This window comes from Neoarius graeffei, chromosome 3, assembly GCF_027579695.1.
Source record: "Neoarius graeffei isolate fNeoGra1 chromosome 3, fNeoGra1.pri, whole genome shotgun sequence".
In the NCBI taxonomy this organism is placed as follows: domain Eukaryota; kingdom Metazoa; phylum Chordata; class Actinopteri; order Siluriformes; family Ariidae; genus Neoarius; species Neoarius graeffei.
In genome coordinates this window covers 64,614,501-64,629,394 of record NC_083571.1, presented here as the reverse complement: position 1 = coordinate 64,629,394, position 14,894 = coordinate 64,614,501, and the positions used below count along the sequence as shown (strand labels likewise).

The 14,894-nt window shown below is 45.4% G+C and overlaps 1 protein-coding gene across 1 annotated transcript in view; it reads right to left on the bottom strand.

Annotated features, from left to right (window-relative positions):
• Positions 1-12,303, bottom strand: part of LOC132883466 (sodium/potassium/calcium exchanger 2-like) — a 111,321-nt gene extending 99,018 nt beyond the window's left edge. The window contains exon 1 of the mRNA XM_060917137.1: positions 11,452-12,303. Within this exon, the coding sequence (XP_060773120.1) occupies positions 11,452-12,261 (810 nt within the window). The 5' untranslated portion in view covers positions 12,262-12,303. The remainder of the gene's footprint in view (positions 1-11,451) is intronic.
• Positions 12,304-14,894: the final 2,591 nt, after the last annotated feature.

Sequence of the window (14,894 nt, the reverse complement as noted above, 5' to 3'; positions counted from 1 at the left end):
GTGCTTGGCGCATTGCAAAGACCAAACGGCATTCTGTTCCACTCGAACAGCCCGAATGGTGTCCAAAATGCCGTTTTGGCCCGGTCACCCTCCGACACAGGGACTTGATTATACCCACTGGCTAGGTCCATTGTAGAGAACCAGCGAGCACCGGCCAACATGTCCAACATCTCCTCAATTCGAGGAAGAGGGAAGGCGTCCTTCCGAGTCTTCACATTTAGCAGACGATAGTCCACACAAAGCCTTAAGCTTCCATCCTTTTTTTTCACTAGAACCAAAGGTGAGGCGAATGGACTGCTGCTTTCTCTGATGACCTTTGCCTGAAGAAGCTGGTTAATGTGGGTTTTTACAGCCTCGTAATCGGAGGGGGCAATGCGCCTATAGCGCTGCCTAACCAGGGCTGGATCCAACAGTGGGATGTCATGGGAAATGAGGGTGGTACAACCCAAGTCGCCCTCGTGGGCAGAAAACACAGAGGAATATCTCAATAGCAGCGCACGAACCTGGGACTGCTCCTCCTCAGCTAAAGGGGACAAGTCTACCGCCCTAATCTGCTCCTCCACTGACAACGGGGCAGGCGAAGGGGGACCGGTCATGGCGGGAACCGAATGGACTTCTACCACGTCCCGTGGTAAGCTAACAATAAACACGGGGCTCAGCTGCCCAAGCCTGGTACGAGGGTAAAGTAGAATGTCAGTACAACCCACATTAACTACCGGGACCTGCACTGAGCCACGCACCACCTGCACAAGAGCTGGGGACACCAGCAACCCTCCTGGCAACCCCCAGTCCGTCGGCTCAAACAGCGTGCCAAGTCCTGATTGCTGCTCTGAACAGGTGGCAGTGACCATCTTCATAGTTCCCCCAGGAACCCGCCATGGCCTTCGACCCCCAACGTTCACGACACCACTGGTCGTGATTGGGGACTGAACTTCGGCCCGATAGCAATGCTGCAGCGCTTCCACCACCGGCTGTGGGGCTGTAGACACGGACGGGAGATTGAAAAGCATGGGGCCATGCTGCCCAAATAATTCCTGGTAACACCTGCTAATCACATTCATGCCAAGAACCCCCGGAACCTTGGCAACCATGCCCCCCAGGGGGTTGCGAACAACCAAAACACCGCAGTCATGCATACTCTTACCACAGAGCTCGACATCCAGTTCCAAATAGCCCAAGTATGGAATCTCTAGGCCATTAGCGGCCCGAAGTTGCAGCCAGTGGCATGATTCTAAATGCTCCAGCCCCAAAGATTCGAAGTAGGCCAAAAAGAAACTTTCAGTTATAGTCGACACCATAGACCCAGTATCGATAAGACATGGAACCTGAACCCCTCCCATTACGACAAGCAAATGTGGACAATTGGACAATAAAGCATTGGCAACGGTGAGAGACGCAAGCTGAATGCCCGAGCCCTGAGAAGCCCCATCCGGACTGTGGCTCTTCAGTCCGGCGGGCACTAGTTTTCCAATGACTGGTTCGAGTGGGAAGGCCGACCCTCTAGGGGCCTAGGGCCTCGGTATGGAAGGACTTGTGAAGGCCCCAAGACTCGCTCCCCGTCGCAGTCACCGGCATAATGGCCTGGTTGACGGCAGCGTCTGCAGATGATAGGCCCCTCCCGAGAAGACCGGCCACGCCGCTGCGGCTCCTCCCGTGCAGCCGCACCTTGGGAAAGAGTTTTCAGCTGAAGCTGCTGTTGTTGCACCAATTCCATTAACTTCGCCATGTCAGCCTTCAATTGCTCCATGTCAGACCTAGTCAGGGGCCCCCCATGAGGACCACTGGTCACAACACAAGATGTACCAGGGACCCCAAAGACTCGATCACCAGAGGGTAAAGAGAAACTAGGCAGCCGTGAGGGTACAGAAGAGCCCTCCCGTTCCCAGCGAATGGCTTCCTTATGGACCTCGATTAACATAGCCATTGGTTTAGACCTAATGAAACTCTTCAAGTCACGACGCAATGCACCCTCACTAACATGTTCCACAAACTGGTCACGCAGCAGAACATCTGCATTAAAAATGCCCTCAGGCGTGCTCCGTTTGACCTTATCCATCAAGGTCATCAGGGCGATCGAGAACTCCAGCAGTGACTCTCCCTCTTGCTGTTTTCTAGAAAAGAAAGCTTCCTGCAAAGCAACATATGATTGTGGGCAACCGTACAGCTCCTGCAAGATTTCAAGAATCTTCTCCGGGTTTTCCTTTTCCTCCTTCGACCTATACCGAATCTCTTCCCGTGCTTCGCCCTCCAAATGATCGAAGAGGAAGTAGGCTTTATCAATTGTAGAAAGGTGACGGACCCACATACAGGCCTCCGCTTCCTCCTTCCACGCCTCGATACTTATACCTACACTTCCCCTATAATATGGGCACTTCTTTTCCCTAGGGGCAAAGACTAGTCGTTCGGTAGTGGATACTGTAGACGCACTAGAACTGGCTGCACTCGCAGTCGAAGCGTGCGCGGCTTGAGCAGCTCTTAAGCGCTCATTCTCGGCTCTCATCTGAGCCAATTGGTCCCTAAGCTCGCGATCCTCCTCAGACATGCCGTACAAAAGCACCGAACAAATTTAGAATGTTTAGACTTACAGAAATAGCCAACAGGAACTCCAAAGGGCTGCAGTCTCCTGAAGCTGGCTGCTGCTCTGCTCCTAGACAAAGGGAAAAGAACTCACGCCAGACACTCAGCAATACTCATTCACTCAGACACCCATACGACATACACCCTTGCATATAATGACCATACAACCGACTTATATCACTAGAATAATAAACCGATCTACCCAATAGAACACCCGTCTCTGTTTTCATGCATATCCTGCTGGCTACACCAAAATATAGCATGGCAGCAGCAGTGCCGAGAGAAGATATTTTCGACTACGCCACCAGGGGAAGATAAATCCCCCCTGGAACTAAAGTAGATTCACAGTTTACCCGCCAAAGGCGCTCAGGTTAGTGCAAAGTGAACAGAGACAAGGTTCTATTTCAAATCGTACAAATGTTTATTTTCCTTTAAATATTCTCATTAATAAAATCTTTAAACAGTCGGTAGTGCACGGTCCACGCACACACATACACAAACACACACACACCGTGGTGGGGGTGGGGTTAATTGGCCCACCAATGGTACAGTACAGCAATAAAAAAAAACAATTAAGAGTAAACAAAAGAAAAGAACAAAAACAAAAAATATAAAAACACACTGTACACAGATTCGCGGTGCCGGCCAAGCCCACAGAGCCAGTAATCGGCAATTCACAACTCAAGTGATAGCACACACACAGAGCACGCTATACACCAATCACAGCAAATATCAAATGCCCAAGGGCACAGCAAGGCACCTTAACCAGCACAGCATTCGTGAGGACCAACGTGAAGCCCACTCAAACCCTATAGTACAACCAATGCCCCACGAGATAAGTACAAAAGAAATACAAACAAAATACACAAAAACAAACCAAAATAAATACAAAAACCAAAGCAGTCAAACACAAAACACTGTACCCACTAGTGGGCACCTAACACCCGCTTCACACCCAACTCACACTCGCACTCTCTCACCTCCACATAAACACACAACTACACACACCAACATACAACCACACACACCAACATACACACACTCGTTACAATGGGCCCTCACTCACTCGCGGCGGCTACTACTATGGGGTGCGGCCCCTCAATCGAGTGCGGCCGCACAACAATGTTCCTATACCACAGCATGAGGGCCGTAGCCAAATGAATCAAAAGCAGAACAGCAGCCGAAAACAGAAGAGGTGGATACGAAGATCCGTAGGGCAGGCCCAGTCGTAGCGCAGCGCCCAGCAGCCTAAAGGCAAACAATGGTTGCCAGATTCAAGTTTATTTGTACAGCGCTTTTAACAATAAACATTGTCGCAAAGCAGCTTTACAGAATTTAAACGACTTAAAACATGAGCTAATTTTATCCCTAATCTATCCCCAATGAGCAAGCCTGTGGCGACGGTGGCAAGGAAAAACTCCCTCAGACGACATGAGGAAGAAACCTCGAGAGGAACCAGACTCAAAAGGGAACCCATCCTCATTTGGGCAACAACAGACAGCCTGACTATAATATTAACAGTTTTAACAGGTATAACCCTCAACTGTCCTCATGGGGCCGTCCTTCACAGGAGTGGGGCGATAAAACTCCGACCAGACACAGGGCACCAGGATGGATCAAGCAGGTCCGAGGTTAGCTAAGCTAGTTATTAAATGTTACTAGTCGCAATACACATCAGTCTTAAAAATAACATTACTTACCCGAAGCCCGATGATATAGATACCAATATACGCAGAAACCGAGTGAGCCAAATGCTCAGAGACACACAACACCACAAATGGTTACCCTGCATGGAAGGAGAAAGCGTTAGCCATGGGACAAGGCAAAAACATAAAGCTGAACCCCATGTTAGCGAGAGCTACGTACCAGAAGCAGCTCCCAGGACGGGCACAACAGCATACCAGATGCTGGTACGGGTGTACGGACAAGCAGGCTATGGTGGTTAGCCTCCCAATAAAGACGCTAAAACAAACAATGCGAGATGCTCGCATTAGCAAAAATTCATGCAACATTAGGTCTCATCTCTTAACCAAGGAAATGTTGGTCCACATACCTTCCGTTGAGAGCGTGAGCCCACCACACGCTGCCTACACAGCTGCAGCAGCTCCCAGGCTGAACACAACGCGAATCAAATGCTGGTACGAGTACAACCAACAAAGCTTACTCACTGGTGGTGGTGGCTGTACACTTTTAAGGGTTCCCAGCCGTACTAAGGCTACTGGCACACGTAATGACGTCAACGTGACGCCATATGCTGCGACGGCAGCACTTAAAGGCGCAGGAGCACCACTACACATACAACGAAGTAACTAACAGTAACAGTGAAATGCTAGTTGATTATGCGGAGGAGTTTCAATTAATGGTCATAAACACCAACTTTATGAAACCAGCAACAAGCTTGTGGACATTCCAACATCTGTCTGGAAGTCGCTCACAGGTAGATTACATTCTAATCAGAAAGAAGTAGAATAACAGCATTAGAAACAGCCAGTCCTACTCTTCGTTCTGCAGCATTGGCTCTGACCACTGCATTGTCTCTTGCACCACCTGTTTGAGCCTTAGATCCTTGAAAAAGTCTGACTTCAATCCTATGAAAACCACTGACTGGAAATTCATCTCCTCTGATGCAGACACTCATCAACAATTTGTCATCGAAGTGAGAAACTGCTATAATGTGCTCTCACACCCAGAAGATGATATTGAAAAGACTTATGATAACATCACTAGATGCACTGAAGAAGTTGCAATATCAACACTGCCCAAAAAGAAGAAACAGAAAAGTGCATCACTTAGCACCCATTATTTGGTAAAGGCAGCACATAAAGCTGTCATCACTGCTAGAAAACAACACCAGAACAAGGCATCAAAGTCCTCGCTACGAAATATCAACAAAGCCCAGAAGCAGCTTGATGAAGCTTACACCAACGCTGAAGCGGAATACATCCAAGGCAAAATTGACCAAATATTGTGACAACACGTATACAATCAGCACGCTACTACTTGGGACACTATCAGTGACCTCACAGAGTGCAAGAGCAAGCCCTCTATTCGCGTAAAAAGAGGCTCAGCTGCAGAGGGGAAAGACAAATGGCTAAACCACTTCAAAAATCTCTTAGGTACAGGCCCGACAACTCCAGAAGATCAAGAGCTACCAAAGATCCAGATCACTGATGCACTCAACATAAACACAGAATCGTTTACCATAAAAGAGCTCAAAGCAGTAGTTAAGACTCTAAAAACTTAAAAATCACCAGGTCTGGACAACATCCCCACTCTTATCTGGAAAGATCCCATCTTCCACGACCTGTTGCTGGACATCTGTAATCACACATTTCACTGACTAGCTCCACGTTCAGCATGGCTGAAGTCTGGCATCATTCCAATACCCAAAAAAGGAGATCTGACACTACCTACAAACTACTGTGCCATCGCTCTGACTCCAATCACTGCAAAACTCTATAACAGGTTCCTCCTAAACTGCATTGTTCCTGAGGTCAATCCTCTGCTGTGCAAAAAATGGGTTCAGAAAAGGGCGTTTAATGATCTCTCAAATTCTGTCCTTATGGCACATCAAGGAAATGTGGAAGTATAACAAGACACTAATGATATGTTTTGTAGACTTCTGCAAGGCATTTGACTCGATAAGCAGACAAGCCACATTTGATATCGTCCCACTCTCTGGTATACCCAAACCAATTGTGGAAGCTATAAAGTCACTCTACGTGAACACTGAGGCCACTGTCATCATGCCTGATGGACAAACTGAGTTCTTTGAGATCTCAGCAGGAGTCCTCCAAGGCAATACCCTTGCTCCTTTTATCTTTAGCCTTGTGCTCAACGCCGTTCTGCACCTGTCACTTGACAGTCTGAATAAGAGAGGTGTCATGGCCATTTCTGCTTTTTGTTAAGTTCACTACGACCTGTGATTTGGAAATGCCTACTTAGGTGCAGGTGTAAGTATTTAGGCCATGCCCGCCTCTTTAATTTAGTTTGGAAGCAATGTCAGGCGGCGTGACATGGTTTTGGGGAGATAAAAGATTTTTAACACACACACACACACACACACACTAAATGAACTAAAGTATTGGATGAAGTATATGGAAAATTTTTGTTGGAATTATTAGTTAAAGAAAACCTGGACTATTTTGCGTTGGAATAAACTTGGAACCTCTTTTTTGGAAAACTTGTATTGTGCGTAAACTTGAACCGAAACCACGCCACCCACGGCCTTTAGTTTGGATTTTGGAAATTAAGAAAGGCCGATACAAGAGGTCTGCAGATCCAACTTAGACGTAGCTGAAGACATCTGGCACAGCAACTCACTGACCTCGATTTCGCAGACGACTTAGCACTGGTCTCAGAACTAACTGAAGACGCAGAGGCTTTGCTCCAGTCCCTTGAAAAAGCAGCTGCTTTGATTGGATTACATTGCAATGAGAACAAGACGGAGTACATCAACACTGGCCAGAATCCCAAAGACCTGAAATCCCTCTCCACTGTAAAGATCAAACGAGTAGAAGATTTCAAATACCCAGGATCCTGGATCATAGACTTGAAAAAAGACATCAAAGAATGAAAGGCACTAGCTTGGCAGCTTGGAACAAGCTTGGAAAAGTCTGGCATTCGAATCTGCAAAATGATTCTAAAATCTACTTGTTCCAGTACCTTCTTCTTCTTCTTCTTTTGGCTGCTCCCGATTCGGGTCGCCACAGCGGATCTTTCATCTCCATTTCTCCCTGTCTTCCGCATCCTTCTCTACCACATCTGCCACTTTCATGTCCTCTCTCACCACATCCATATATCTCCTCTTTGGCCTTCCTTGTTTTCGTATGCCTGGCAGCTCCATCCTCAACATTCTCCTTCCAACATGCTCTGCATCTCTTCTCAGGATGTGCCCATACCATCTCAGTCTCATTTCTCTTAGCTTAATTCCCAAGCTGTCCACATGTGCTGTCCCTCTGATGTGCTTGTTCCTTATCCTGTCCAACCTTGTCACTCCCATTCCAAACCTTATCATCCTCAACTCTGTCATCTCCAACTTTGCCTCCTGTCTCTTTGTTAAGGGTACTGTCTCCAATCCATACATCACAGCTGGTCTCACTACTGTCTTATACATCTTACCTTTCACTTTTGCTGGGACTTTCCTATCACAAATGACTCCCGAAATCCTTCTCCAACTGCTCCACCCTGCCTGCACTCTCTTTCTCACCTCACTATCACAGCCCCCATTTTCCTGCACAGTTGACTCCAGGTACTTGAATTCACCAACTTTCTTTATGTCTACTCCTTGCATCTTCACTACACTCTCATCCCCATTCTCATTGATGCACATTGATGCATGTATTCTGTTTTGCTACTGCTCACCTTCATTCCTCTTTGTTCCAATGCATACCTCCATCTCTTCAAACCCAACTCAACCTCCTTTCTACTTTCACCACATATCACAATATCATCCGCAAACATCCATGGTGACCCTTGCCTCACTTCATCCGTCAAGCTATCCATCACTATGGCAAACAAGAAAGGACTCAAAACAGATCCTTGATGAAGTCCCACCTTCACCTTGAACCATTCAGTCGTTCCAACTGCACACCTCACTGCTGTTTCACTGTTCTCATACATGTCTTGCACCACTCTAATATACTTCTCATTCACTCCACACTTTCTCATACAATACCATAACTCATCTCTCGGCACTCTATCGTATGCCTTCTCCAGGTCTACAAATACACAATGTAGATTTCTCTAGCCTTCCCTGTACTTCTCCATTAACATTCTTAAAGCAAAAATTGCATCCGGCGTGCTCTTCCTTGGCATAAACCTGTACTGCTGTTCACAGATTGCTACCTCTCTTCTCAATCTCGCCTCCAATACCCTTACCCATAACTTCATGGTGTGGCTCATCAATTTTATCCCTCTGTAATCACTGCAGCTCTGTACCTCTTCCTTATTCTTGTATATTGGGACTAGCACACTCTTTCTTCATTCATTCAGCATTTTCTCATTCTCTAAGATCTTATTAAACAATCTCGTTAGGAACTCCACAGCCGCCTCACCCAAACATCTCCAAGCCTCAAGCGGGATACCATCTGGTCTGACTGCTTTAGGTACTTTAGGTATGACTGCTTTAGTTTGACTACTTTAGGTACTAAGTACTTGTTCCAGTACCTAGTAGAGCCAATTCTACTCTACAGCTCAGAAACCTGGATCCTAACACAGAAAGATCAGAAACGATTCGATGGAACATACACAAATCTCTTTTGTAGAGTGCAGAACATTCACTGTTCCAAGCATGCGACAAGGGAGAGAATATACAGAAACCTACCACTGATATCAGAGAAGCTCAGAAGCAGACGCCTTCAGTTCACCGGACACTGCTTGAGGGCAGAGAATGAGGTCATATGATCACTACTGTTATGGACCCAAAACCTCCCCATTTGCTGTCAGAAGACAACGTTCTCTCAGTTGATATCAAGGGATACAGGGATCGAAATAGAGGATTTGAAGCTGTCGTGCAGGACTGCACTCTGTGTCAATCTATTGTGCAAAACAACCTGGCTTGTGATGCCGAAGGATGATGATGATGGTGATGATGATGATGATGATGAATTGGAAAATGCTACATTCAGAATATTGAAATGGAACATGCTGTTTACAAGACTTGTATCAAATTCCCGATATTGTCATATTCAGAATAATCATGGAATATTAGTATGCATGTAATTGTAATGATTGTAATGACTTCCAAAAATTATCCAAATTTTCCTAAAAGGTTTTACACCTGTGATTTAATTATCTATTTAACTACAGACAGTAATTAGCTGATCAGGTAAAACCCTGTCCAAGCTCAAGATCCCAGGACGATAGTGAGTTCACCTATGATCTTGCTAAACATTAGCGAGAAACACTGAAGAGTAGGTGCTTCCTTCTACTGCATTTACGTAAGCATGAAATGTTATTCGGATGTGTTTACCGTTCATGAAAACGAGCAGGCGGAGCTTGGAGTATTTAGTCTGTGCACTGCACTATAAGAAACATAATCATTGATGATTACATGCTTGTGTGTGCTTGAGTGCGAGTAGAGCCGTCTCGCCTGCTAACCAAACCGCTACCTGTTGCCAGGCAACCTAGAGGGCCGACTCTTTGGTGTGCAACATGCAACGTGTTGGTGAAAATGTAGTGCAGAAAAAAAGGCATGCCGGGTGAAATTTCACCACCATATCAGTATTGCTCTGTCAGTATCACTCAATCATTTTCACTTCATCACCCTAAGGCTCCATCGCTCCTTATCAATCTGTCTCTGTATCGCTCTATCGTTCTCTCTCTCTTGCTGTCTCGCTCCATCACTACCAGGTGCTCAATCCTGAAACGCAGACATGCAGATCAGAGCAAGAGGGAGGGAGGGAGGAGTGGACTGCGGAGTTGGAAGGAAGAAAATGAGAGGGGAGTCGTGGAGAGAGGAAGAGAAAAAGAAAAGGAGTGAAACATGAGGTGAGGACAGGACAAGAAGGACACAGGAGGAGAGATCTTAATCAGCAGGAAGAAGGAAGGTTAAAAAAGGTTGGAGGAGGTAAAGAAGGGAAAATGGTAAAAGGATTGGAGGAAAAGAGACGTGAAGAAAAGGAACGGAGAAAGTAGGAGCCATGAAGAGAGAGGAAAGGAGGAAAGGAGAGACTTAGGAGGGCAGGAGAGTCAGTCATGAGGGAGGTATGAGTGAAAAAAGAGGACTGAGTCTTTAGAGATGGAAGGAGAGGTGAGTAGAGTGCAGGAAGTGATATAAAGAGAGGAGAAGAAAAGGAAAGGGAGGAGAGGAAGGAAGTGAATTGTGAGGGGAGGAAAGGAAGGACAGAAAGGTCAGGAGTGAATTTTGAGGGAAGGGAGGAAAAACAAAGGTAAGAGAGGAGATGAGAGGAGATGAAAGTGCAGAAGGAGGAAAGGACAGAAGAGGAAGAGAGGAGAGGAAAGAAGAAGAGAAAAGGGAGAAAGAAGGGAGAGGAGAGGAAGAAAGGAGAGGACAGAAGAGAAAACGAGAGAACAGAAGGAGATGGGGAGAGGAGCAAAAAGGGCAGAAGGAAAGGAAAGGAATGGGGAGAAAAGGGACAGGAGAGGAAGAAAGGAGAGGACAGAAGTGGAAAAGAGAGAACAGAAGGAGGAGGGGAGAAAGGTCAGAAGGAAAGGAAAGAGAAAAGAGGAGCAGGAGAGTGAGATAGGAAGAGGAAGAGAGGAAAGGAGAAGAGTGGAGAGGAGGCAAATGAGAGAGAACAGGAAGGGGATTAATCAATTTGGGAGTATGAGAGAAGAGAAGAGAAGAGAAGAGAAGAGAAGAGAAGAGAAGAGAAGAGAAGAGAAGAGAAGAGAAGAGAAGAGAAGAAACAAAACATGAGGGGAAAAAAGATGAGATGAGGAGAGGAAGAGAAAAGAAAGGATGTACCAAAATGAGAGGAAAGCTATAAGGCAGAAAAGGAAAAAAGTGAACAAATGGAAACACGAGCCATGAAAAAAATTATTGTTGGGATAAGATTTGGGGAAAGGCAAAGAGGAGAAAAGGTAGATGAAAGAAAGAATTCAATTGTGAGTGAAGGTCAGGTGTCAGTCAGGAGGGAATGGGAGGTGTAGTGAGTAGAAGAGAAAAAATGGGAAATGAAGGGAGGAGAATCATGACAGAATGTAAGGAAAGGAGAAGGAGTAAGAGGAAAGAAAGTGAAAGTCAGAAGTAAGGAGAAGAAAGGAAGGAATTGTGAGGTGGGGAGCAGTGAGGGGAGGACAGGAAGAAAAGAGAAGGTCCTGAAGAGAAGATGGAAGTGAGGGAGGAAAAGACAGGAGAAAAAGAAGCATGAACCTTGAGGAAAAGGAGAAGAATGGCATCTGGCTCACCTTTGGCTGTGTCTCAGCCACTTCCACCACCTGGTTACGGTTCATCAAGCCCTTGACGAGCGCCTCCACCTGGGCGTTGTACTTCATGAAGATCACGTAGGTGGCATACGCCAGCAGCAGGATCACACTCTCCCAGCAGTTGATGATGTTGTCCAGGAAAAAACCGATGAGCATGATCAGATCTAGGATGTAGAAGGAGACGTCGCGGAAAAGTGGCCACCACGTCAGGTTGAGGATCTCGCGTGAGAACACAGCACACATGCCAATCACGAACAGGATGTTGAAGACAGCTGAGCCCACGATAGTGCCAATGCCCACATTACTGTGAGAGATGAACACACCAATAACTGAGGTAAAGAGCTCAGGGGCGGAGCCTCCGGCTGCCATGAAGGTGGCTCCAGCCACGTCGTCTGATATGGCCAGCTTCTCGGTGATGACCGTGAGTGCAGGCACGAAGAACTCATCACACACGATGGCCAATGCGATGAACATGTACAGCATGCCAAGCATGTGCAGGATCACTGCACCCTGACGACGCTGTTCCAACGTGAATATGTCCTCAGGATACTCGCCTTTGTTCCCTGATGCATTGGTAATACTAACTGACAGGAGAGTCCTGTGAGAAACAGGGCCATGAGGCTTCTCTAGCTGGGAGGTGGAGCTCCACAAGGAGGAGGAGGAGGAGGAGGAGAAGAAGGCACCAAGGGTGGTGAAGGAAATGGAGCTTATTGCCAAGATCCCGAGGAGGAGTGCGAGCACCCGTGCTGGACGAAGCTTCCTCCGGACAACGTGGTGCGATTGCTGACCCATGATGCAACACTCGGCTAGTACGTCTTAGCACACACGATACATGCCGCTGCTGTGCAGGAAATCCGGATGACCTTTAGCACTCCAGTGGCTTCCTCATAGTAGCCTGGAAATGACAATAAGAGAAGGAGGGAAAGAAAAAAAGGGTTAGTTGACAGGTTCTACTTGGAACTCTGCTAGGGAAACATTATGTTCTGCAAACAAGCTTTCCCCAAGAAAGACAAACCAAAATCACTTTCAGTTGTAGAGTTCTAGATGTATCGCTTTTTCACCAATAGTGAAAAAATTTGGTGACAAATTCAGCTTGCCTGTCAAGTATATGGTTGAGGGTGTAGCTTGTTATTGTTAGATCCCTCTACTGCCTGGGAGGGAAACTACAATCACATTATCTGTATTATTATCTCATCTCATCTCATTATCTCTAGCCGCTTTATCGTGTTCTACAGGGTCGCAGGCAAGCTGGAGCCTATCCCAGCTGACTATGGGCGAAAGGCAGGGTACACCCTGGACAAGTCGCCAGGTCCTCACAGGGCTGACACATAGACACAGACAACCATTCACACTCACATTCACACCTACGCTCAATTTAGAGTCACCAGTTAACCTAACCTGCATGTCTTTGGACTGTGGGAGAAACCGGAGCACCCGGAGGAAACCCACGCAGACACGGGGAGAACATGCCAAACTCCGCACAGAAAGGCTCTCGCCAGCCACGGGGCTCGAACCCGGACCTTTTTGCTGTGAGGCGACAGTGCTAACCACTACACCACCGTGCCGTGTATTATTATTATTATTATTATTGTTGTTGTTGTTGTTGTTATTTATCCATCTTCAGTAAATGCTTTACCCTGGTTCAGGATTGCAGTAGTTTCCAGGAACACAGGATGAGGTAGGAATGCATTCAGTCCATATCAAGCACCAAGAGCACACTGGTTCACACCTAGATTTGCCAAACCACCTACTGCATGACTTTCTAGAGGTGAGAGGAAACCCACAGAGATACGCAGAGAAGATATGTCGAACAGTAACCCGAGCTCAGGCTCAATCCAGGAACCCTGGTAACAATAATGCTACCCAGTGTACCACCATGATACCCTTTAGTCAGTTAGTTAGTTGGTTAGTTACAGGAAACAAGGGGCAAGGCTCAGATGGTCTGGAGATACAGCCTGATGTATTACATGGCAATATTTTGAATCACAGATTTTTGTATGGTTTAATTTAAGCGAAAAGTTATCTGTGAGTAAGAAGCAGAGAGAGAGAGAGAGAGAGAGAGAGAGAGAGAGAGAGAGCCTGCACAGGCCCATGGGAAAGTCCCACAGCGCTGCCTGGCTTTTGTGCTCAGCTGTACATGTACGCTCAAGGTCACCATGAAACGATGCAATGTCAAAACTGCCTCTGACCGAAGAGATTAAATCCGTCTGAAGCTATTTCCTTCAGATGCATCACTCCATAATGTTCATGACTGTCTTGAGCGAGATGTCTGTGGAGTCATCGCTTTTGAAAACGTTAATGGGCTGGCGGACAGGTGCAGGTCCTGGGTGAAGGAGCAGCACATCAGCTCCTCCAGGTTACTGTAGAAACGGCTGAGGAGCGACTGATTTGCATTAGCTACTGATAACTGCTCTGAAGCAGGGGGATGCAAACTGCATTTTTAAATCATGCCAGTCAGAATCAGCAGCCACATCTCACCCACATAAGTCAGAGTAGTTTTGCATTAAAGATATTTCTCAAAATAAAAAAATAAATAAAACAGAAATCAAAATCACTCACATTGTTAATGGACAGAGCCCCATTATGCATGGAGTTTAAAATCATTTGACAGTCCAAGTCGTGTATGTGTGTATGGGCTCACAGTATACTTGACACGTTCTAACTACACACACACACACACACACACTGCTGTGTGTGCTGCATTTCTATGCAGGACTCAGTGCTCACAGGAACAACTGATGTGATACCAAGCTGGAGGAATAACACCACGTTATCTCTCACAGTGCTTCTGCCTTTTAATCAGCCAGGTCACTGTCAAACAGCAGCATATTCTTCATTTCTGAACTTGTGCATAAAAACTAGGTATATGATAATTAATATTCCCATGCTAATAGATAGATAGATAGATAGATAGATAGATAGATAGATAGATAGATAGATAGATAGATAGATAGATAGATAGATAAAGCTATTAAAACTACTATATGCTAATAAATAATAATAATAATAATAATAATAATAATAATAATAATAATAACTAGTTATGTGCTAGTTATTATTCCCATGGCAGTACATTTGCATTTTTTTAAATACATGTTGGATATTACAAAAAAAAATGCTATTGAATATATATATATATATATATATATATATATATATATATATATATATATATATATTTTTTTTTTTTTAATAAAAATAAAAATTATAACTAGTTATGTGCTAGTTAATATTCCCATGCAAGAAAATATTTTATTATATAGCAAATATATTGAATGAATATACAGTATGTGTGTGTGTTTATTTATTTAAAATAATTTTGTAATTCTGTGCTTTTAATTATGCAAAATAATAATAATCTCATTCTACAGTAGTATGTCTGTAAATATTTTATTAAATATCTGAGTATGAATCAAATTAAAACA